The 25,075-nt window shown below is 44.4% G+C and overlaps 1 protein-coding gene and 2 non-coding genes across 4 annotated transcripts; all 3 read right to left on the bottom strand.

Annotated features, from left to right (window-relative positions):
* Positions 1–5,820: 5,820 nt before the first annotated feature.
* ncl (nucleolin) lies at positions 5,821–17,885 on the bottom strand. Of its 2 annotated transcripts, none has more exons than XM_007902383.2 (15): positions 17,518–17,885; positions 15,554–15,649; positions 15,126–15,276; positions 13,060–13,176; positions 12,383–12,547; positions 12,151–12,234; positions 11,525–11,648; positions 10,883–11,019; positions 10,066–10,195; positions 9,456–9,613; positions 9,148–9,265; positions 8,634–8,773; positions 8,405–8,531; positions 7,874–8,127; positions 5,821–7,421 (listed from the first exon to the last, which is right to left on the bottom strand). In XM_007902383.2, the coding sequence occupies exons 1-15, from the start codon at positions 17,533–17,535 to the stop codon at positions 7,348–7,350; spliced, it is 1,893 nt and encodes a 630-aa protein (XP_007900574.2). In that variant the 5' UTR covers positions 17,536–17,885; the 3' UTR covers positions 5,821–7,347. The 2 variants fall into 2 exon arrangements, with proteins under 2 accessions (XP_007900574.2, XP_042194972.1); XM_042339038.1 differs by having other exon boundaries at positions 13,060–13,173.
* Positions 9,349–9,425, bottom strand: LOC121849913. The gene has a single exon (XR_006085400.1). It is a non-coding gene; the product is annotated as a small nucleolar RNA SNORD20 (small nucleolar RNA).
* On the bottom strand, positions 11,731–11,797 carry LOC121849931. Its single transcript, XR_006085418.1, has one exon. It is a non-coding gene; the product is annotated as a small nucleolar RNA SNORD82 (small nucleolar RNA).
* Positions 17,886–25,075: the final 7,190 nt, after the last annotated feature.

The raw sequence follows: 25,075 nt of genomic DNA, 5'->3' as shown, positions 1-25,075 counted from the left end.
GTTTCATCCACAAATATACAGTCAATTCAACTTACAATATATTCTGTGAAGCGCTTTGAGACATCTTGAAGATGTGAAAAGCACTATATCAAATTATATAATTATTATATATAAGTAAAATTGGTGACTCAATTCTTGGTTGTTTCTGGGACATTACTGCGTGCAATTGGCTGCCGCGTTTCAACCACAAAATACATAATCAGTGTATCCTGCGAAGCACTTTCAAACAAATTAACATGATAAGACGCTATATCAAATATCCTAATAATAATCCTTGCATTTGATATAGCACTTATCACATCTTCGAGACATCTCAAAGCGCTTTACAGAATATACTGTAAAGGGAATTGACTATATATTTTGTGGGCAAAACATGGCAGCAAATTGCACACAGCAGTGTTTCACAAACAGTTGTGAATTGAGTGACCACATTTTTTTTTGAAGGATTTATTACCCCTAGAAAAGCAATCCGCCAATTGACTAACAACCGGGTTCCTACTTATTGCCAGGTAAACAGAGGCGTGTGGAGTAAGGAAACTTGCCCAAGGATTCGTCCTGCTGAGAATCGAACTCAGTTATCTCACTTGAGAGGCGAGTGCTCTAACCGCTGAGCTCTGGAACTCTATCCAGTGCCTTCGCCTGGGTCTGGAACTCTATCCCCCAGTGCCTTCGCCGCTTCCTCCCTTTCCTCCTTCAAGGCCGGTCTCAAGACCTTTCTCTTTGACTGTGCCTTCCGCTCCCCTCTCAACTCTCTACCCCCTCCTCGCTCCCTCCCTTCCCTCCCCTCACCCTGACCATTTCCCCTCTGCTCGGGTCCTGACCCAGCTGTCCAGCGCTTTGGGACGTCCTCCCGACCTGAAAGGTGCTCTATAAATGGAATCTTGTTGTTGTTGTTGTTGTACAGGACTCCACAAATGCAAGGATTATTATTTATATATACACACACACACCTTTCACATCAGGAGAATGTAGCTCAGTGATTAGAGCACTCGCTTTGCAAGCGAGAGACCTGAGTTCAATTCCAGGCATGTCAGGGCGAAACCTTGGGCAAGTTTCCTTACTCCACACAAGGCCTAATAATAATCCCTCCAAAACCAAAAACAATAATAAATTGGTCATTTTCAATCTACGACTGTTTGTGGGACATTGCTGTGCGCAATTGGCTGCCGCGTTCGCCCACAAATATACAATCAATTCACTTTACAGTGTGTTCTGTGAAGCGCTTTGGGACGTCCTCCCGACTTGAAAAGCGCTATATCAAATGCAAGGATTATTATTATTATAATGTCTCAAAGAGCTTAACAATGCTGGATACCCATCTCAGGGTAGGAGCCTTGAAGGGTGGGAAGGGGAAAATAACCAAAAGGTATGGTCAAAGGGGTACGATTTGAGATGTGCCTTGAATCAGGGGAGGGAGTCAGAGGAATTCCAGGATGGAGTTCCAGAGAATAGGAGCAGAATGGCTGAAAGCCCACCCGGTGATGGTGGGGCAGATAGGGCGGGACATGAAGCAGGTTTGTATACACACATATATATATATACACACACACACACATATACATTACATTTATATACGCTGAGCAAAGGGAGCATCTGGGTCCCTGTGATTGAAGGAGGTCACAGAGGTAGGTTGGGGTGAGACTGTGGATGTAATTTGAGTCTCCTGAGCCAGGTGGGGCTGCAGTACTCCAGAGCAGTACTTGGAAGGAGGATTGGAAAGATTGGAGGGTTTCAAGGCAGAAGCCAACAAAATAATCACTGGCTGTGCAGTATAAAGGGATTTGTGTTGAAGTTCACCTACATTCCTTCTATTCCTGAGTTAGACAATAGTGCCCCCAGGTGACCGTTTGTTAAAGAGGAAGAAAACTGGTTAAAATACATGCAAACAGTTAATTAATTACGAACCAGGACTAAATGTTGACTGCACATTAACATTTCAGCACATGCAAAAACAGCTAACAAAATGTTATTAAATCAACCAGAATATGTCATTAAATCAACCTGCGGTCCCATCTGGCTCAGGAGTTGTTTTACAAGAACGCCACAGAGGGCTGGCTTGATTCTGACCAAACATTCTCACTTTGGAGCCAGTTCAACTGTAAGAAGAGACCCATTTACCTCCCGCTTTCGAGAAATGGTCATTTTGACATCCGATAAGAGTGGATGGCTTCAACCGGCTTTGAAATTAAGGCAGTGTTTAGCGCTCCAAGACTCTTCCCTGCTTGGAGGGCAATATATAAATACAAGTTGTTTTTCATGAATTGTCAAATTCTAGACATAAGAGTGAATCTGGACCAAGTTGGATTTTGTACACCCCCCCATCCATCTCCTTACAAACCTTAAATTTAATTCGCCCACAAAATACACACTACGCTTTACAGTAAATCCTGGGAAGTACTTTGTGACTTCCTCCTGTATGAGAATGGCACTATAGGAAATGTGGGATTATTTTAATGAGGGGGGGAAGGGGGAGGAGTGTAAAATACACAATCTGTTCAAATGTCAGAATACTTAATTTAAAAGTATTTAACACTAACTTTGAAACTCAAAGTGCCTCAAAGTTTCCAAGTACTTTAACAGCACTAAGATGTGCAGAAATGACACGCAGGCACGTTTATATCCATTTTACATCATGTTTTGAATCTCATTTCTCAAGGTGGCTGAACATCAAATAACTGGAACAACCCAGAAGTGTAAAGTGCTATCCACATAGGGGTATGAGGTGTCAGTTTCTTTTAAAAGATTTTCTCTTTCAAACCCCCAATGTCAAAATTATTCCTTTCCCTTCATTTTCATCAATATGGAAATAAATATCTTTGATGGTTCCAATGGTTTAAGTGAGTTGCAACCGCTTAAGCACTGACCGGGATTGCAACCAGCCCAAGTAGAATAGATTTCTGGTCTCGGTTAAGGTTAGTGCATTTCAGTCAGAGAGCAATATAAGGATTTCGGATCAGTGTAACCTGAGCTACGAAAGAGGAAAGTGCCCAGTCCCCACTGCTGATTGCAAACCAGTGACCACTGTTAGAACGTCATGTGTGTGTGGATGACGATTCTTTCATTTGAGACATCACCTTATCAGTGTTAAGATGTCTCAAAGCATTTTGCTTCACAAGAACTACTTTAAAGGATAAATTATCTTGTTAGATAATTGGTCCCTTGGACCCAAAGGGCTTGGAAAATGCCCAACTTGAGGTGATGTCTCCGTAGGGCAAGAATAGGTATTAAACCAAAAGTGAGAATGAAAATTAAAAGTTCCTATCCTTGATCTTACATCCTTGCAATGGTCACTCATGAAATCATTTCCCTCCCACAAACTGATGTCAAACAAAGCATTGTACATTGTCACAACTGTAGCTAACTTTATACTCACTGAGCACTCTTACACATCAATCTTCGTCATTTATACAATAAAGGACTCAGAGCCCAACACGTGAATGGCAGTATCACTTACAAAATGGTCAATACATCCACAACTTGCATTGTTATAAGCACCCTTCACATGGGGATAGCGTCCCAGAGCGCAGTGAATTCTGTGAAGCACTTTTTGAGACATCCTCCCAGCCAGATCAAACGCAAGGCTTAAAGGGAGTTTCTCTTGTCCATCAATCCCCCAGATAAAATTCACTTCATGGCGACTTGTGAGACATCGCTGGGCGCAACTTGGCTGCTGGGGATTCCCATCCAGAACACACACCATACTTTCCACAAAATCCTCTGCAAGGTTAGTGCATTGGGGAGACATCTGCCTGGCTCAAAAGGTGCTCATCAAATGCAAGGATTGTTTGTAAACACCTGGAAGATTTAATCTGTAATTGACTCACATAGTGAACACTCCTGGCCAAGCTGGTTTCTTTATACACTTACATCATGTGAATTAATTTGTCATTGCAACAGACAGAAATACAACTAGGCTTGGTGGGAGCAATTACATTGACAATAAGACAATAAGCAACTAACTTTATCTGAACTATATGCACACATACACTTAAAATAATGATAGCCAAACCGTCCAACAGAATATGGATAAACTAAATACAAAGATATTTTAGATTCTTAGAAGCCACTAGCATACATTTTATCCAAGTTCGATAATTCTATTCGCAGTTCGTTTGGTAGCACTCTCATCTTGAGTAAGGTTTTGGGCTCAACCCTCAAGTCAGTACTTGAACTTCACAATCCATGACACTTCAATGCAGCACTATATTGTCCAGATGCCATCCTTCAGGTGAGGCATTAAGCCAAAGTTCCACCTATCTATTCAGGTGGAGATCTAAGGATGCTACAAAAGAGTTTCTCCCAGATAAATAATTGGTCATTCAGTCCATGGATTGTTTGTGGGACACTGGGGGGTGCAAATCGGTTTATCACTTTCACCTGCAAAGTTATTATACATTATAAGAATGTTTTGAGATATTACATATTAAATGCAATTATAATGTAAAATTACAGTCACTACTGAGAATTCTGAGTAACGTGTCCCTGAACTGGTTTCAGACCTTGTCCAGTTCCTAGTTACTCTGGATTATTCCATTTGGAATCAGACCTCTGAATACACTGTTAATAATAATAATAATAATCCTTGCATTTGATATAGCGCTTTTCACGTCGGGAGGACGTCCCAAAGCGCTTCACAGAACACACTGTAAAGTGAATTGACTGTATATTTGTGGGCGAACGCGGCAGCCAATTGCGCACAGCAATGTCCCACAAACAGTCATAGATTGAAAATGACCAATTTTATTATTATTTTTGGAGGGATTATTATTAGGAGTGTGGAGTGAGGAAACTTGCCCAAGGTTTCGCCCTCTGCCTGGAATTGAACTCAGGTCTCTCACTTGCAAAGCGAGTGCTCTAACCACTGAGCTACAGGACTCCACAATGTTAAATGTTGTTAAGGGGCAAAAAGCAACATTCAGACTTTAGATACCATCAAGTCACTGCATTTGATAGTAATTACCGTCCGGCTCCAAAAAAAGGCTAGTTCTTTGCCCCCCAAATTTCAGATTGCCATATATAATTTCAGACTAATCAAAACCTTCTAGATACTCCCAATAATATTCCATCTGCACTGCCACTGGGAAAGCAATTTCCAGTTAATTGCATCCCTAGTAATATAATGTACAACTGAATGTTTTTAATACATGAATGTTAAAAAAATCTACAATTTCTGCAAAATATGTTTGGAGTGGGGTAAGAAAGACCTTAATTCAGAACATGGTAATCGAGTAATGCTTTAAAGATGTTGTCATATGTAGAATTATAATCAACTAAATAGGAAGAATCAAGCTCAGGAGATGCAAGGCTCTTAAAATGAACAACAAAGCGAATTAGAAATTAACATCCCAATAAAGATCACCAGGACATGTTTACCTTGGTGTGTTATGACAAGCCACCTTATCATGCAGCTAGGACACATTTGCCCTCAGCACATGTGTGTGTGTGTGAGGGGGGGGGAAGAGAGGAGGAAGACAAAGAAAAAGATTGCTCAGGACTTGTATCCAAAGATGTCATAGGGGCAAATACAAGTGTTGGAGATGTGGTAGAACACTGCTGTGAACAATTGGCTGCCGCGTCTCACCTACAAAACATAAGACAATTCACTTTGCAATATATTCTGTGAAGCGCTGTGAGACATCTAGAAGACATGGGGCAAGATCAAATGCTTATACTAATATGCAACACTCACTGTCACCCCCAAACTGGACAGTTTCCATAAAGATGGATAGCATGCAACAGTTTAGCAAACATTAGTCTGAAACTGGGCAACCCTTTCAAGGGCTTTTCTCACAGCTTACAAAATACTAATGCACATTGTCAGAAGTGTAACAGGTCTGTTTATTCCACTTTTCAGAAAAATATTTGTTTTCCAACAGTGTTGCACCCTGGATATGTAAAAATCTCAGGAACTAAAAAACCTCAAGTCTGTACATAGTTGATGCTGGCTATAGCATCCCCCAGTCTACCACCCTTAAAATGTAGAAATGACAGGATATAAGATTGTGTGGCACTTGAAATAACTGCAGGTAACAAAGACAATGCTAAATCCCAATTTGTGATTACAATGTTTCCTTACAAGTGGAACATTTAAAGTCTCAGGAAGGCTGCGCTCAAACTAACATGAAAATAGCAAGGTTCCCTTTATATATATGAGGGTCATGTGGCTCACACCAAAAACAAGCCTTTTTTCTTTACATCTAAACCCCATACCTTGCTTTTGTAGATAGCAAGTGGTAAAGAAATGAAATTTATTTTCACAAAGAAAATGGGGCTGCTCACTACAGTGGAGTGAGTTATTGGGACATGCATCAACCATGTTTAGGACTGGACTCTCCCTTGCGTCACTAAATGTATTGAGTACTATGTGGCTACAACACCTGACACCTATTTACAACAGCCTCAATAGAGGCTCTCTCTGATCACAAAGAGGTGAAGAAGTCTTAGTAGCCTCTTAATCACCTGTGCACTGACCTTTTTTTAAAAAAAAGCTTGTTCAAAAGTATTGAGCAGAACACACTTCACACAAATAGCAGAGGTGAAAGGGAAGGAAATTTATGCAGATGGCTGTGTGCTATCAGGTTTAGAGCACATCTCTACAGTACATCTTTCCTAACAAACATGCACCAGATGAGTAATCAAAGCAAGAAATATTTGACATGGAAGTTAAGCAGCTGCTGGTTTTGGAGGGACAACCAGGTGAGCTCAATGTCATGGGTCACAACAGCAACACACACACACATACAAGTGCTCAGATCTTGGAGACAAAGTTACATCATGGTGTTTATAAGACAAGGCTCAATACTGCTTACGTTTATTTTATATAGAAAAGTGGGTTGTGAATGGCTAAACAGAATCCGAATCCACTACGCGTCAAGTTTGTACCACATTGCCATAACGGCATAATCCAAAAGGACAGCTTTTTGGGTGGCTCTTCAGGTTTAAAAAAACTGTAGAAATGCGATAGTACACTGTAAACCAATTCAGTGACAATATGCACTACTGAATACCCAAAACATGAAATAAGGTCTGTTTAATCTGTCAAGAGACAGGATGCCAAGCACAACATTCTAAAAGTTCATTCTGCGTTTACATTGTAACTAAAAAAAATCATATGGAACAGCACATTTACACATTGGTAAAACAGAATTTGACAAAATCCACAAAGATGTACCAACAATTTGCCTTTACTTAATTGTAAGTCCATTCAGAAACCTATGGAGTTCCCACCACACTCCATACAACTGCATGACCAACCAGACCATACAGAACTCTGGAATGTCCAACTGTGAGAATGATCAATAGAGGCTCTCTCTGAACACAAAGAGGTAAAGAAGTCTTATTAGCCTCTTAATCATCAAAATGGATCTTCTTTCCCTGAGGTGTCATTCCTCTTCCCCCTCTGAAGCCACCTCCTCCTCTTCCTGCAAATAGAAAAAAGACATTTAAGTCCACAGCTGCAAATAGGAAAATTATCAGAAATATTTTCATTTCACTATAAACAGGGCATTGAAAATAATCCTTTGTTCTAAGCAAGAATACTCTTGGGCAATTGTGGCCAACTATTCAAATCACAAAAGGTCAATCGTATCTTTTCTGGGCAGGGCGAATCGTTGGCCAAGTTGCCTTACTCCACACACCTGTAGAGTTGATTGGCAGATTGCTTTTCCGGGGGTAATAATCTCTTGAAATAATAATTTGGTCACTCAATCCATGACTGTCTGTTGGGACACTGCTGTGCGCTATTGGCTGCCACATTTCACCCATAACATATGCTTTCAATTCACTTTACAGTATATTCTGCAAAGCACTTTGAGGCGTCTTAAAGACATGGGAAGGCACTATATCAAATGCAAGGATTGTCATTATTACACACCTCCAAATCCTCCTCGGCCACCTCTACCTCCTCCCCGACCTCGGCCGCCAAAGCCACCTCGACCTCTTCCGCCGCCACCTCTTCCAAAACCTCCACCAAACCCACCACCGAATCCACCTCTGCTGCCGCGCTGATCACTGCCTTTGGGGCGGGCAAAGTCAAGTGTGATTTTGTTCCCATCTATCTCTCCATCTTCCATTGATTCTTTAGCTAGCTTGGCATCTTCTTCAGATGGGAAGTCTACAAAACCAAACCTAAAAGAAAGCAGTCAACCATATTAAACACTACCTTCATTCAGTCAGTCTATTAATACAAAATAACACGATCTGGTTATTGAAAACTAACAGGCAGTAACATGGTCATGTCCAATGGACTTTGTGACACAACGTGGCCACACACCTTTGCAGCAAAGCATGCAGAAGGCCAAACTGTGATTTAATATTCTTCTCTTGCGAATCCTTCACAGTCACTGATTCAGACATGAAGGAGCTCAATGAGAAGGCTCAGAAAGACAATTTACGAGCCACATACCCTTTCGACATTCCGGTGTCTCGATCTGTGGCAATTCTAGCACTCTCAGCTCCTTCAAAAGCTCCTTTCAAAGTGTCTTCACTGGTATCTTCAGAAAGTCCTCGGACAAACAAGGTCTTGCTGGCACCTAATTAGGAATGTATAGCATTAGAATAGTACAATCCGTTAGCACTATCTAATAATATTAACAAAATAAAAAACCCTATCAACAATGAAATGCTGCCCTTACCGTCCCCACCACCACTAGCCCCTCGCTGTGTTTGGTAGCTGAAGTCCAACCTGATGGACCTTCCATCAATCTCTGTGTTGTTGTGGGTCTCTAGAGCTTCCTTAGCATCATCAACGGAATCAAACTTAACAAATGCATATCTGGTAAAAAAAATAGCAATTGGACAAAAGGTAAAAATGATAGCAGTTCACAAATCTTTATGTGTTCTAACACTTCTAAGTAATACATTGAAGACTATGAATTTTCATTAAATGGCTGTACACTGGGAAGTAAATAACAAACACCCTCCCAAATGATAGCTGACCTAACGGACAAAGCTACCCATTGAAGAAAATTGTCATTTTATTCAGAAAGAACTGAAAATGTAGAAAAGGTACATCTTTTACAGCATTTATCTTCATATTAACCCATTAAATTTTAACCAGCACAAGCTCCCCCCACCCACGCATCCTAATCCACCATTGTCAAGCTGTCTGGGACGCTACATAAATGCAAGATGTTGTTGTATTCTTACCCTTTTGGCTTGCCATTCTTCAGTGGTATATTAATCGACGTTGCATTCTCAAATATGCTCTGAAGAGACTCTTCGTTTGCATTATACGACAAGTTATTTACCATAAGGGTATCGCAATCTAAAAATGAAAGTATAATTGGTTAGTTTGAAATGCCTATAGTGCCTACAACTCTAATGCACTCATGCGATTTCTGTTCATAGCCAGATCAGAACTTGACAGTCTAGAGGTATTCAGAATATTTCATCACATAATTTCAGATAATGAATCATCATTTCCAGCTATCAGAAATAGATACTAAGACACCCACCTTGTGCTTGTTGTCCACCCTTTTGCTTGCCCTTTACATTTAAGCTCTTGTCTCCAGTGAAGTCAACAACAATGGCACGACCTTCAACTTCCATGCCTTGCTTCTCCTCCAATGCTTTATCTGCAGCAGCTTCACTGTCAAACTCAATATATGCAATGCTATTTGAAACAAAAACATGTTCCAGATATTACCTCAAATGCATTTTGTGGCATACAAGCAATATAGTGGAGCCCAGTTATAACTTGGGTTACAAAACTCCAACCAATGCTATAATGTGGCATAAGTGCCATCAGCTCTTACTCACAATGTCTTCAGCTAGCGCAGGAAGTCAGCGATTTGAGTTATGGATCATTACCATCACTTACTATGCACTGGGAATGGGACGGATACCAACCCGACGACTCAGAAATCAACCATTTTAGCTTTTGCCTACATCAGCAAGTTTTTCTTTTCGGCATGCTAGGGAATGGCGCTGATTTTTTTTGATAACATCCAAATCCCAACTGCACAATAAGTAAACTTGCATTCTAATGAAGCACCTTAGAACAGCATTCTACACAGTTAGACTGAAACTTAGAACAAAGCTGAAATGTTAAAGCTTCCAACATACCCCCGACTTCCTGAACCGTCTCGGGCAGCAGGGATTCTTATGTCAATGGCATCCGTAAAAACTTCTTTCAGGTCATCTAGAGTCATCCTGAATGGAAGATTCTTGACAAACAATGTTCTGGAATCCCTTGCTGCAATAAAAAAATTGAAGTTTTAGCTACAAACTATACACAAATAGAATGTTTTTACAGCCATGCAATTACTATTCCCCCCCATTCAAATTGTTTGAATATTCAAACTTTGGTGCAAAAAGAATTGGAAGTTTTAGCTATAATAAACTATATATATATATAATAAACTCAATTCACAATTGTTTGTGCTCTACACAATTGGCTGCCACGTTTGGCCCACAAATTCAGTCAATTCACTTTACAGTAAGCTCTGTGAAGCTTTTGAGATATCTAGAAGATTTGAAGAACACTATATCAAATGCAAGTTTTTTTTAACATATATGTATACACACACACAGAATTAGTTTTATAGCTAATGCAGCTACTGCGCCCCCCGTACAAATCGTTTGAATTTGTACAGGAAAGGATGGAAATGGAAGTGTTTTTTTCTTGAGGGATTATTATTTATTATTAAGATATAATAATCAAGTATCTCTTAATGTTGTGAGAAAATGACTACGTCAGCCAACCATGTGACTTGTCTGAGATTGCCAACAGAGCATCATATTATGTTAGGATTATACAAACTTAAGGCATAGTATATTCTTGCATCTAGCTGACTAGTTTTATGTTGGACACTGGCTTCAAACCTAGGTGCTGGAATCAACAGAATTTTTGCTGCCTTGATACAGGAAACAGAGCACAAACCTTTTTTGTTTTCTGCATTGCTATCTTTGCTGCGGGCTTTGTCGACTTTGATCGCCAGGCCCAAAACTTTGTTTCCGTTGAATTCCAAAGCTTTTGTCAACTGTTCTTGAGTTTCAAAGTCCACATAACCAAATTTCCTGCAAGAAACCATGAAACTTGCATTCAATAAACATAAATCTCAATTTGTTCAGTGAAACCTAAATCCTGAAAGAGACTTCAGAAAATGTTAAAATATAGATATATATTGTATTGTATATATTGTGTATACACACACTATATGGGATTGCTGAATATAATTTTAGCTAAGCAAAAAATCATTAGTATTTAAAGCTTCACTGAAATGTTACCTCGCAGAATAAAGGGAACAAATTTAAGTTCAGGCATTTGAAAAAGAGCCTAAGAGATCTAAATAGATACATTCTCTGTAAGATAGGCAGGAAATATTCAACACTCTAGCCTCAGTTGACAATAGCAACAATAACTGATAGCTGGAAATGCGATAAGCATCCTGACTGCAGTACAGGATCATGCTGTGCTCCCATAAATGACTAAACCTGCTGATTTTCACTCATGGGTACGAAATTGTTGTTGTAAACATGAATAAATACCAATACTCATGCATGATGTAAGCTAGACTCATACCTGCTGGATCCAATTCGAACATCGGTGACTGAAAGCTTCTTTTTTACAAAGAAGTCATTTAATGCCTGCTTCAGTTCTTCAAAACTCTTCTCAGAGTTCAGGTTCCCAACAAATAAAGAGAAACCTGGTTTGAAAGCAAAGAACAATGTAAAAATGAAACCATGTACTTTTGTACTGCAAGTCAAGACTCACAGAAGTTACTCTGAGCACATCAGGAACAAGAATCATCAAGAACTCAGTATTAAGTCCCTTGTAATGATCATCATCTGTGTCAGTAACATTAAAAACATTATGTAGATTAATTGGCCTGCCATATTAATACTGTGAATGCAGGAACAGATTTAGCACAGCAAAAGGAAATACAAATTAAGCAATCCGACTAACATGCTCCCAAATCTTTTTTAAAAAAAAAGAAACATCTAAAGATTTGTGTGGTGGCACAGGCTCAATAGCCTTGGATTCCTAATTTACTATGTCCTTACTCACTGTCCAAGTATCTCCCGATTTAATACGCGTAGTACTGCAAAGCAGGTTTGCATCACTTTGCTATTGGCACAAACAGTTTTCAAATGGAAACTAGTAATAAGCAAGTGGATAGGACAAGCACCAAATACTCTTACACCCACCATCAGCTTCAGTCTTCTGCTTCTTAACTGGAGGCTCTGCTTTCTGCTGCTCCTTCTTTCTCTTTCCAGCTTTCTTTGGTACTTCTGTTAACATCAAAGAAATGTATCAATCAAAGTTTAGTTTACAGCAATACACTTTATACAGAAAAGCAGATATTGGAGATGTAGAGTCAATGAAATGCCACTTGTACCTCAACAGTGTTCTTATGTTTTAAAGTAGACTTAAATTTACCTGCTACTTCCTCGTCATCATCATCATCGTCGTCATCGTCGTCGTCATCCTCCTCGTCGTCATCATCCTCCTCCTCGTCATCAGCTTCCTGAACCTTTACCATACCAGCCTTCTTTGCTTTAGGTGGTGGCGGTGCAACTTCCATGGCTTCTTCCTCATCGGAATCTGATAAAAATATTTGAGTAAAGACTGCACATAAGTTTCACCAATTCAACAGCAGGAAACCTGGGTAGTATTGAAGGAGTTACAAATAGAAAACTCCCCTAGCACCTAATATCCACCTCCATTTTGCAGAGAGGGAAGCAACTGGCACCTAAAACTGGTAGAACTATTGCTCAAATGGGAAGGGACGTGTGCTGAGCCAACCTGCGTCTCCCAATACTTTATGGAATTAGGTAAGCAGGATGGGTCCCCCCAGGGAGAGTGCACACTCCATTCCAACAATTTTCCTCTGGAATTTCCACGTGTAAGTGGGATGCATGGAATCCTCTGTTTGGTTTGGATTAAGCATGGTGATGGGATGTGTCAGGGACATCCGGCCGACTGGGGAAAAAATCCTTTGATAAATATCTCCAGTGATAGTACAAAGATGTTAACTGGAATCAAAGGAAAATAAAGAACTTGCATTGCCATAGCAAAGTTTTTACAAATCTTTTAAAAGCATTTTCATTATTTACCATCCTCATCGTCTTCATCATCATCTTCACTTTCATCCTCCTCAGATTCTTCCTTTGCTTTTTTAGCTACTGCAACCACCTTCTTGGGTATTGGCTTCTCTTCTTCAGACTCTTCTTCTGAAATGAAATGCAACAATTTTTAATTTTTTTGAACACATTTGAGAAAATGGGCATTGGACTCCTTGAAAAAGAGCTTAGGAATCAATTTGGAGACATTAAAGGCATTTAGCCGCTGAGCTCCGGAGTTAGCAGGATAAAAATCAGGACCCTTTTTATCCACATTGATTCAAACAAAGGAATTTTTCCACAGCAAAGTTGGAAGTTAACCCTGACAAAACACTAGCTCTTCCTTCTGCCAGTCTGATAAATGCCAACAAAGCATATGTTTTCACCTCTCTTTGCGACCCCCAGTCCCCTGATGTTCTGTCAGCCTGCCTGTCAGACTTCAGGGGCTGGATGAGCGGAACATTGACAAGATGAAAACCATACTCTTTGGCTCTCGTCAATGTCTAAAATCTCACGGTTCTCACCTCTTCAATCTACCCGACCTTCCCCTAAAACTCTCCGAACCCATACGCAATCTTGGCGTCAGGTACGACCCCCAATTATCCTTCCTCCCCCACACCCGGTCACTCACCAGCCTCGTTTTCTTCCTTTGACGCATCGCCCATCTCCGCCAATACCTCACTCCAAAAAACGCTGAAACCCTGGTCCATGCCTTTGTCACCTCTCGGCTGGACTATTTAAATGCCCTCCTTGCCGGTCTTCGCCTCCACTACCATCCATAAAATCTAGATTATTCAAAACTCTGCTGCCCGCATTCTCACCCGCACCAAACTCCACTCCCCGATTACCCCAGCCCACGCCAGACTGCACTGGCTCCCTGTCCCAGAGGGGATCGATTTCAAGATCCTCACCCTGGTCTTTAAATCCCTCCACTCCCCCGCACCCCCCTACCTCTCTGACCTCCTCTTTCCTCAAAATAGTGCCCGTTGCCTTCGTTCCACCAGGTCTGGCCTCCTCCTTGTGCCCAGAGTCCTCCGCTCCACCCTCGACGGCCGTGCCTTCAGCCACTACGCCCTGAGGCTCTGGAACTCCCTTCCCCTCACCCCCTCTCTTCCTACTTTCAGGTCTCTGCTGAAGATCTTTCTTTTCAACCACGCCTTCGGTCACCTTCCTCCCCCTGGCTCGGCCCCAAGATCCGTTACCGTGAAGCGCTCTGAGACACCGTCCGGCGTGGAGGGCGCTATATAAATCCACGTAGTAGTTGTTGATTTAATCATGTATACATGGCAGGCCATTATAGCACAATGCTTCAGATATGCAAATATCCAAGTGTAAAATGAGTCCACAAAAAGAAATTCAGGTCCGTAAATATCACTTCAGACCGACTGCCTATCTCATTTTACGGACTACAACCACCGCACGTAAAATAACACCTGATCATTGTAGGAGACCTAAAATACTACATTTGTAAAGCATCTTTCACATTGGGAGGGCGAGAATTTTGAACTCTATCCTGAGGGATGGGGAGCCAGGCAAGTGGGGGGTCACAGAGCCTGGTGCAGGAGAGGACACGAGCTGCAGAGTTCTGGATGATCTGCAGCTTGGACAGAGAAGAGCTGGGAGCCTGACTAGCAGGGTGTTGGCGTAGTAGAGCCAATCTATACAGGATAGGTTTCTGGTGGTCTGTGCAGTGGTAGCTAAAGTCACTGAAGGCTGTTGTAGTTTAAGTTAGTCTCACAACCTACTCCCCAGTTGCAAGTGACTCATGCTGAGTTTTGTAAAGAATCCATGCAACACCTCATGACCCAGGGAATAACCTACACAGGAACCTTCGTAAAAATAAAAAAAAACATACCCTATCTACAACATATACACCATCCAATGCTTTCTGCAAAGTTTTGGATTGACTATAAAGGTTACGTCTTAGCAGTAAATTCTGTGAAGTGCTTAAGATATTTGATCATGTTATATAAGATTGTGCACCTTATGAACCCTTCCACATTGAAGTTCAAAAAACAAAGGTTACATTACAAATATTGAGCTTTCTGAAGCTTTTTTACCTGATTCATCATCATCATCTTCATCATCTTCCTCCTCCTCACTTTCTTGTTTCACCACTTTGCCGTTCTTTTTGTTGGCTGACTGTGGTGTCTTAGCAACTGCTTTTGCAACTGGCTTTTTAGCTTTTTTAAAAGGGACCTTTGGTGCCACCTAAACAGGTAATCCGTGATTAATAGGTTATCCGACAAAACAGTAATGTACAGCATCAGACAGCCCACACAAACTGAGCAAATGTAGCTTATCCATCCCCAAGCCACCTGTTTATATCAAAAACAGTTTGAGCAGTTACTTCAGTAATACAAAATATACACATGACCTTTCCTCCTCACACAAAAAGTGTAAAATACACTCTGAAAGCCAAAATTAATTCCATCCTATGCATTAAAACAATTATGACTAAATAGGCTGTAACCACAGCTGCTCCCACCTCTTCAGTTGCTTCCTCTGAACTGGACTCCTCTTCCAAATCCTCAGGAGGTGGAGGAGCGACAGCCTTTTTAGGTTTTCCTTGCTTTTTAGCTGCCTGGCGAGAATAAGCAGACAACTGTCCTTACTTCTGTAGACTGTGTATGTGCATATCCTTACAAAATTTGTTAAGGCAGGATTCTACAAAATCGAAGCTAAATTCAAAGTGAAAACCATGAGAGATGCAACTAAAAAAAACACGTTTCGTTCTTAAACATATCTTTAATCTCTGCACTGGATTCTTGATGCAGTGTTTTTTTGAAAAAAAGGCCGCAACACCAGATCGCAGCCTCCGAACGGGTGCAGACCACGTGTGAAGTGGCCCCACTCCCAGCCCAGGCCAACACGCTGCTAAACAAACGCTGGTGGTGGAGCACGTGTGCGTGTGCGGTGTGTGTGTGTGTGTGGGGCGGGAGCGAAACAATTCAGCGTCGGCCACGTCGATACGTTATAGAAATCTTTATAAAGAAAAGTTTTGCATCGATCGAGTGAAAAACTTAAAACAATTCCCCGACACACACACACACACACAAAAAAAAAACCCCGAAAGGCGACGCTCGCTCCACATAGAAAAAACGTGGTGGTGCGGCTGCAACTCGAACAACCGACCGACAGGGTTGAACTTTATTCTCCCTCCTCCACCCCTCTCCCTCACTCCACTCTCCCCCACCCCCCTCACTCCATCTAACGTAAATGTTTCCAACGCGCACGAAAATAAAACACGAGGAAGAAAGCCCAAGGCTCGACAATGGAAGACAGTAAAACGGGAAATAACAGCAACGGACTGGAGGTGAGAATAGGGGGGGGGGGAGATATAAACTTAAGCAAAGGTGAGTGGGGGGGGGAGGAGGGGATGAGTCGAAGGCCACGCTGGTCCCTTCCTCCCACACACACACACACAGTCAGGAACATAGGCTCTTTCTCCCTCGTCTTTCTCCTTTACCCCGGGGATCAGTGACGAGAAAAAGGGGCGCTCACATCCCCTCGCGAGACTGGGGGAGGGGGGGGGGGGAGTGTGAGGGAGAGAGAGGGGGGGTAACAAAGTGAGGAGAGGCGAGAGAGGACAGTAAAAAAAGGGGACAAGAGAGTGAGAAGGGGTGAACCGAGTGAAGGGGGCGGGGGGGGGGGGAGAAAATGAGAGGGGAGAGAGAAGGGGCAAAAGTGGGTATGGGGGAGGGGGTGAGGGCGTGTGTGTGCGGGGGGCGGGGGTGTGTGTGAAGGAAATGTCGGGCGCAGCAGCAGCTTCTGCCACGAAGAAGAAGAAGAAAAAAAGACCGTTGAAAGCACGAGGCGCTCCGCTCGCGCGCGCGCGCGGGAGGGCCTCTTCCCTCGGCCATGTTTACGGCGCCGATAAGTTGAGGGGAGGAGAGCGCCGAGATTTTTTTCTCTCTCTCTCCGCCTCTCTCCCCCTCACGAACGGGCGCGAAGGAAATAAAGAGAAGAGAATAAAGAGAGAGAGAGAAAGAGAGAGAGGGGGAAAAACGTCGGGACGGATTTAGAAAGGGGGAAAATGCGGCGGGTTCTCGATGGCCAGAGGACAACACACTACAGACACACACACACACACACACACACCACGCGGAGCCTCGGGCCTCAACTCAGGCTTCCGAGGCCTCCGACGGCGCCCGAGGTCGGCGGTGGTGGTGGGCGGGTGAGAGAAACGGGAAGGAAACACACACAAGAGAGCAGAGAGAAGAGGGAGAGACGGGGAGAAAGAGAGAGAGAAAAGAAAATGGATTCTAGACGGAAAAAAAGAAAATGGATTCCAGAACACCACCACACACACACACACACACACACAAAAGGGCAAGGAAATAAAGAGAGAAAAAAGATTTTTTTTTACCGCCCGCCGCTCGGGGAGGAAAAGGAAAAAGGAGCGCGCGAGAGGGTGAGAGAAAAAAAATGTTTAAAAAGAGTCGCACTTACCTTCGCTAACTTCACCATCTTGTTTTTTTTTCTCTCTCTTTCTGTGTTCTTCACAACTCTTAACGCCTTCTTCGAAATTATTAACGTTATCGCTCTCCCCCTCTCTCTATATATATATATAATATATATAACCTATTTATTAGAGAGGACGAACGAAACACACGCGCGCGGGGTCGGTTGATGCGCGTTGGGTTTTAAAACGTTAGGGGTTTTTTTTTCTACAATTTTTTTTGTGGGGAAGGGCAAAAAAAATAGGAATTTTAAAAGAAAGTAAACGAGAAGCCGCGGCCCACGTGCACACCAGTGAGCTGCGCAGCAAAGAGACGGACGGACAGCTCGTGCGCGGCCTGCCTGGCTGCTCGGCTTCCAACACCTCCCGGCACGTGACGCCCTCGGCCAATCGCGGCCCCGTTTACAAAAAAAACTACCAATCCGATCCAATCGCACGCCGCCTTGCAAATCGCCTTTTTTTTTCCCCACCCTCCTCCCTACGCTCCCTCCCTCCCCCCCACCACCAACCTCCTCCCCCCCCCCCCGGTGTCCGCCGCTCCAATCACGTCCCGCCTTCCATTCGCCGGTTTACCCGTCCCTCCAATCGCATCCCGCCTTGCATTAGCGGCTCGCCGTCCCTCCAATCGTACGCCACGCAAAAATCCGAGCGCCCCGCCTTCTCCCCGTGTCGTCCAATCGAAAACTGCGTTGAATCCGTCATTGCCGCGCTCCTCGCGCCCCCCCCCCCATCACCGACAGCCCAATGAACGACCGCGTTGCATTCGCCCCGTCGACGACCAACGATCCTATTGGATGAGCGGCGGCGTGAAGCCCCACCTCCCACCCCCGCGCCCCCCCACGGAGGCGGGCGGTTGAAGGAGGTCGGATGGCTGCACGCGCTCTTTTAAAATGGTGGCCGTGAGCCCCTTGGAAGAAAGAGAGAAAAAGAAAAAAAAAACCCCACAGAGGACGAAAGAAGCGTGTGGTGAGGGCTGCGTTGTGGAGAGGGAGAGAGAGAGGGCTTGTGGTGGATCTGCTGAACGCAAGTTGTTTGTGACAGGGCCCCGCCCGGGGCGCCCACCCGAGAGCCCCCCCCCCCTCCAGCACGTGGTTCAAAATGGTGGCAGCAATAGTCACAGCAGCAGCAACAATAACTCGCTTTAATGGCGTTCCCAAGCACTGGAAGAGCAGGGCGCTGAGCCCATCTCTGTAACCGCTGTTTGCTCTGGCACCGCGTACCATTCCGCCACCCTTTATTTATTGTCGTTATGCAATAAGCAACAGCGGTACCTACCGCTCTCGCCTCGGAGGCAGAAGGTTAGGGTAATAATCCTTGCATTTGATACAACCCCCCTTATCGCTCCTTGGACACCTCAAAGCGCTTCACAGAATATACTGTGAGGTGAATCGACTGCACGTGTGTGGGTGAAGCGCCCCACTTGGAATCACAGTCTTAAACACAGTCACAACATCGCCCGGCTCCGCCACTATCTCACACCGCAGGCCATTCATTACATCGAGGCTTGGCTATACAAACTCCTTACTTGTCAGCCTCCCCAACACCTCCCTCCATAGGCTGCAGGTCATCCAGAACGCTGCAGTCTGTGTCCTCCTGCACCAGCCTCCGTGATCCTATCTCCCCATCCTCGCCCGACTCCACTGTGTTCCCATCACACACAGGATACAATTCAAGATCCTGGTTCTCACCTTGAAAGCCCTCCATGGTCTTGCTCCCCCCTATCTCTGCAACCTCCTAACCCCCTACCATCCTGCCCTCTCCCTCCGCTCAGTGGGTTCCAGCCTGCTTCACGGTTCCCGCCTCACCATTGATGGGTGGGCCTTCTGCCACTCTGCCACATCCTCTGGAATTCCATCCCACAGTCCCTCCACCTCACCCCCTTGTATCCTTCAAGACCCTCCTCTTCGACCGTGCTTTCGTTCACCCTGCGTCCGCCCTAATCCCCAGGTCAGGTCCGAAACGCTGACTGCCCAGCGCCTTGGGACGTCTGTATTGAAAGGCGTTATACAAATGTAACTTTGTTGTTGTAAATTGATTCCAATACAGTGCTGGGGCTGGGGTGCATTGTCGGAGGTTCCATCCTTTGAAGTCGGTGAGGATGGGGGTGATGTACTGTAAAGTGATTCGGCTGTATATTTTGTGGGCAAAACACGGCTGCCAATTGTGCACAGCAGTGTCCCACAAACAGTTGTGGATTGAAGTGACCAATTTTATTATTATTATCAATAATAAATTATTAATAATCTTTTGCTCAGACGAACGCTCGGTCACAAGCCGGCTGGGCATCTGCAACCACTTTGAAAGGGCTTCACTCGCCAGAGTAAACGGCCAGAAAGGTGAGGTCCTATACTTTGGTAACTGGTGTGACCACACGGGTCTCCCATTTGTGGTCAGCCTGGACTACATCAAAGTCCTCAGGATCTAGTTTGGGGCCATGGGAGCGTGGCGCAAAAGCTGGGAGGTGTGTCGAGATGGTGGGGAAGAAACTGGGGATGTGGCATCAGCGCTCGCTGTCCATCACCGGGAAAAACCTGGTTATCAGGTGTGAGGCACTCTCAGTGCTGCTGTACGTGATGGAAATCTGGCACGTACCACCGTCCATCTCCGCAAAGCTCATCCGAGAAATCTTACGCTTTGGGGAACGCCCGCAATGCTCAACACTCCAATCAAGGGAGGCCTTTGTGTGTGACCGACATCAGGACACGCTCACCGTGTAGAAACGTGTAAGAACGGAATGTAACAGAAGATGTGCTTTGTTTTTTTGTTGTACCAAATTTTCCAAAAAAAAAGGTACACTGGCATCGGTGGTGACCTAGCAAGCCAGAAGTGACTGCACTGTGGAACAATCTGGTAAGGTGGGGAGAATCTGATTTTATAGACTCAAACCATTGTGTAACTGCTGTGTAACTGTCTGCCACTACATGGTGTCTTTCACATACATTATACGTCTTACAATACAGTATGGTACAATTTACATTTAAAAGGCAATTTTCACATCGGGAGGATGTCCCAAAGTGTTTTCCACAGCACAAGGGGCGGGGGTTAACAAATTGGTCTGAAATAAATCTTACAGTACTTTATAAAATAAGAAGAAATGGAAATTAAATGAATGTTATATCGGCAAACGCAGCAGCAAATCTGCACCGGCAATGTCCCACGGGGTTTTTGAGCAGGCCTTTCAATGGTAAGTGACTCATAACTATACTAGGCTGAAATAAGTTCAGGGGTTTGCCCATTTTTTTCTTTGCTATCTTGTAATGATTCACATGTGATTAAATGGTTATTTCACAGACATGATCAAGAAAGGGTAGCGTTTGGCAGCATATGTTTGTTGCCTTAATGTAATCACACACCACTTACTTTCCTACTAGATCATAGGTGGGAAGTAATTTCAATTAATGTACAGTCTACTACTATCATATAGTTTAATGAGTGATGCATTGTGTCCTTGGCACATCAGATAATTCCAAAAATACGCCTTGTAATGAACGTTTGATGCATTTCTTCATACTGCAAAAGTGACTCATTGTGGCTTTGCTGACTTCTTACAAATCCGAAGATGGACGGATTGGAATCATGGTTTGAATTCTGAGATTTTCTTTGCTGATGGTTAAACCTCATTGAAAATCTTAATCTTTATAGTCATTTACTGTGTCCACGTTATTACTGCCAAATGTAGTGGCTGTTTCTGCAGGCAAACATGGCAGCTAAATTGCACTGCCAAAGTTCCACAAAGTCCCTTGAGATGAATGGCCAATTAATTTGGAGGAATGTTGGAATGCTATTTTGCAATTGTGTTTGGATAAATGGTGGATTATATATTTTTTGGCCAGCCGGGTGTCTTGACACATGCGGATGCCTATCATCATGCTTAAGAGTATCCAAACCAAACTGACAATTTCATGCATACCACCTTCACATGGAAATTCCAGATTGTTGGAATCAACAGAGTGTGCGTTGAGATACTTCTTGAGTCTGACCAGCTGAAACTACATAGCTTGCCATTGATATTGGTGGGTTATAGAGAAGGTTACAGTGGTTGTAACAATATATTGTAGTTGTTGTAATACAGCATCCTTACATGTAAAATGTTTTCCTAAATTCTGTGCGATAATGTTATTATTTGATCAGATGGGAAAGTTGTTTGGAGTTTCACTTCACTTCTGTTGCTATAGTGGTCTCGAATCTGTCCAGCATCACCATGTTTAAGAGTATCCAAACCAAGGAGAGATTTCCACGCATCCCACCTACACATGGAAATTCCAGAGATGGAATGTTGGAATGGAATGTGCACTCTCTCCCTGGAAGGATGCATCCTGCTTACCTAATATCGGAAAGTACTAAGCGCAGGTTAGCAAGAGCCAAGGCTTGGAGATCCCAGAGTGTGCGTTGATGCAACTGCTGGAGTCTAACCAACTAAAACTGCATAGTTTGCCATTGATGCTGTGTCAAGCTTTCCCGTTGCTTGTCCAGCTGGGACCACCCTACCCGTTAGGGCTTCGGCTTGCAGGGTCAACAGGATCACTCCTGTGGAATGACTCCCTGCTTCCAGTGACTGGTCTGCTCTTCCAGTTCTATTGATGTGCTGTCTTCAACAGTGCCCTGGAATGCCGCCTGGCTCAGGAACCGGACCACCGAGATTGCCACAGAGGGCTGGCTTGATTCCGACATTCCATTGCCAGGCATGTCACCTTGGAGCCAGTTGAGCTCCAAGGAGACCTCTCCGCATCCCGAGGTAGTAACTGAACAGCAAATTCACTGGAAGCAAGAAACAACACCAGTCTGCTTGTACCTGACAGTGAAGCTATAGTTTGGCAAAGCACAACTACAACAACTCACATTTATATAGAGTTGCGTCTTGGAAGCTTTTAGTACCAATGGAGGAGGCGCTGGACAGTCAGTATCATTGACATTGGCGAGAGAGCCTTCAGCCACTCCACCCCCAACCTCTGGAATTCCATACCCTGGTCACTCCGCCTTGCCCTCTCCTAAGCCTCCTTCAAGTCCTGCCTCAAGACCCTCCTCTTCGACCATGCCATCGGCCACCCCGCTTCCCCTTCCACCCCTTCCCCCCCCCCCCCCCCGACCCCAGCTTGGGTCTGAAATGCTGTACTCTGTCCAGTGCCTTGGAACGTCCTCCCGATCTGAAAAGCGCTATATAAATGTAATGTTGTTTTGGACCCGAGCTCAGTCTCTTCTGAGCCCTTTGCCCTTCATCCTCCCTCAGTTGGAAGGATGGAGGGCAAGAGGGAAAGGTGGGTGATCAAAGGCATGGTCGGAGAGGAGGGTCTTGAGAAGGGTCTTGTAGGAGGCAAGGGAGGGGGCGAGGTGGAGGTACTGCGGGATTGAGTTCCAAAGGGTGGAGGAAGAGTGGCTGAAGGCCTACCAGCCAATGGTGGAGCAGACGAGGTGGGGGATGTGAAGCAGGCTGGAGCCCGCTGAGCGGAGGGTGCAGGCAGGTTGGTAGGGGGTTAGGGGGTCACAGAGGTAGGGGGGAGCAAGATCATGGAGGGCTTTGAAGGTGAGGACCAGGATCTTGAACTGTAACCTTTGTGTGATGGGAAGCCAGTGGAGTTGGGTGAGGATGGGGGTGATAGGGTCACGGATCCTAGTGCGGACAGGACACTGGTTGCAGAGTTCTGGATGATCTGCAGCCTATGGAGGATGGAGTTGGTGAGGCTGACAAGGCAGGAGTTTGCATAGTCAAGCCTGGATGTTATGAATGCATGTATGAGGTTTTCGGCGGCCTGTGGTGTGAGGCAATGGTGGAGTGGGGCGATATTGTGGATGTGGGGAAAGACAGATGGGTCATGGCATGGATGTGGGGTAGAAAGGATAGTTGAGGGTCAAACAAGATGCCAAGGTTCAGAACTGGCTCAGTAAGGTGGAGTGTGCATCCATGGATGGTGATGCTGTCAGCACCTGAGGTGTGGAGGTGCTGACAGGAGCCAATCAAGAGGGCCTCGGTCTTGTTGTCCTCATATCTGCGGATAATATCATCATGAGGGAGCAAATAGATTTTGAAGATGAGGGGACCAAGGACAGAACCCTGAGGAACGCCGCATGAGACCGTGTGGATGCTAGAGGAGAATTTTGCGGAGATGAAGTCGAGATGGTGTGAAAGGTAGAATCTGAACCATTCAAGGACAGAACCATGGTGAGAGGTGAGGCAGTGAAGGAGGATAGAGGGCTCAACGGTATTGAAGGCAGCAAAGAGGTCAAGGAGGACGAGGAGGCAGAGGGAGCCCTGGTCACAGGTGGACAGAATTTCATTTGTCACTTTGACCAAAGCTGGTTTTGTGCTGTGGGCGGCACGGAAGCCCGATTGGAGGGATTTGTGAAGGGAGTGGCGGGATAGGAAGGAGCGAAGCAACAACTCGTAGGAGGTTGGAGATGGGGTGGTAGTTTGCGAGCAGGGAAGTCCAGGGAAGATTTTTTTAAGGATAGGAGTGATGATAGTCATTTTTAAAGGGGTGAGAATGGTACCAGTAGACAGGGAGAAGTTTATGATATCTGTGAGTAGAGGGCCAAGTAGGTGGAGCTGGGAGGTAAGCAGACGGGTAGAGATGGGGTCGAGGGAGCAGGTTGTTAGTTTCATGCTGGTTATAGTGGTGGTGAGAGAGGAGTAGGAGACAGGTTTGAAGGTGTGGAGGGAGGGATGGGTAGGGGCCGGGGTGTGAGGGGGACATGGGGAGGGGGTAGTCGACAGAAGCACAGGCAGCTGGCCAGATCCCCACGACTTTGGTTTTCAGGAAGTCCACCATCGCCTCCCCGTTGGCATTGGAGGAGAGGATGGGCGAGGCGTGAGAGGGTGGGCGGAGGAGCTGGTTGGAGAGGGAGAAGAGGAGCTTGAGTTTGTTCTTGGCCTCCAAGATTGGATCTTGTAGACTGGAGTTATTGAACATTGTAGTTACATCTCTGCTCACATGTGACGCAAACATTCTATGATTATTCAAGTTTTTTTGTCTGCAGTTACCCATCATATGTTTAATTATATAACTCTGAAACATTCATACATCATAATATGTCTAATTGTCCAATGCTTTCCACCCAGTGAGAGAGGTGAAGAGCTCCTCTACCTGAGTAACTCCATGATTCACGGAGACAAAGAAAATAGATAGGGGGAACATTTGCACTTCAGCATCTCCAACATTCTTGCCAACCTGCTCCTAATACTCAGGAATTAGGTAAACAGGGTTTACCAGTGAGAGAGTGCAATTCCATTCCAGACACGGAAATTTCCATGTGTTAGATGGCATGCATAGGACTCTGTCTGATACTCTTTAGCACTGTGGGACTCAGCTGTGTGCAAATGGTTGCCGCTTTTGCCCACAAAATACATACCCAATTCACTTTACAGCATATTCTGTGAAGCGCTTTGAGACATCTCAACGATGTGATTAAGCGTTATATCAAATGCAAGGATTATTATTATTATGATAGGTTTCCAATTGTGTCAAACACAGGTAAAATGGTCACCTGTTCATAGAAACAGTTTTACTGTCAACTTTCTCTAGTTTACTCTGTTGATATCCATTTTCAGGAGAA

This window comes from Callorhinchus milii, unplaced genomic scaffold, assembly GCF_018977255.1.
Source record: "Callorhinchus milii isolate IMCB2004 unplaced genomic scaffold, IMCB_Cmil_1.0 Scaffold11, whole genome shotgun sequence".
In the NCBI taxonomy this organism is placed as follows: domain Eukaryota; kingdom Metazoa; phylum Chordata; class Chondrichthyes; order Chimaeriformes; family Callorhinchidae; genus Callorhinchus; species Callorhinchus milii.
Note: the sequence above shows the minus strand (reverse complement) of the source record. Positions and strands in the feature narration are given on the sequence as shown.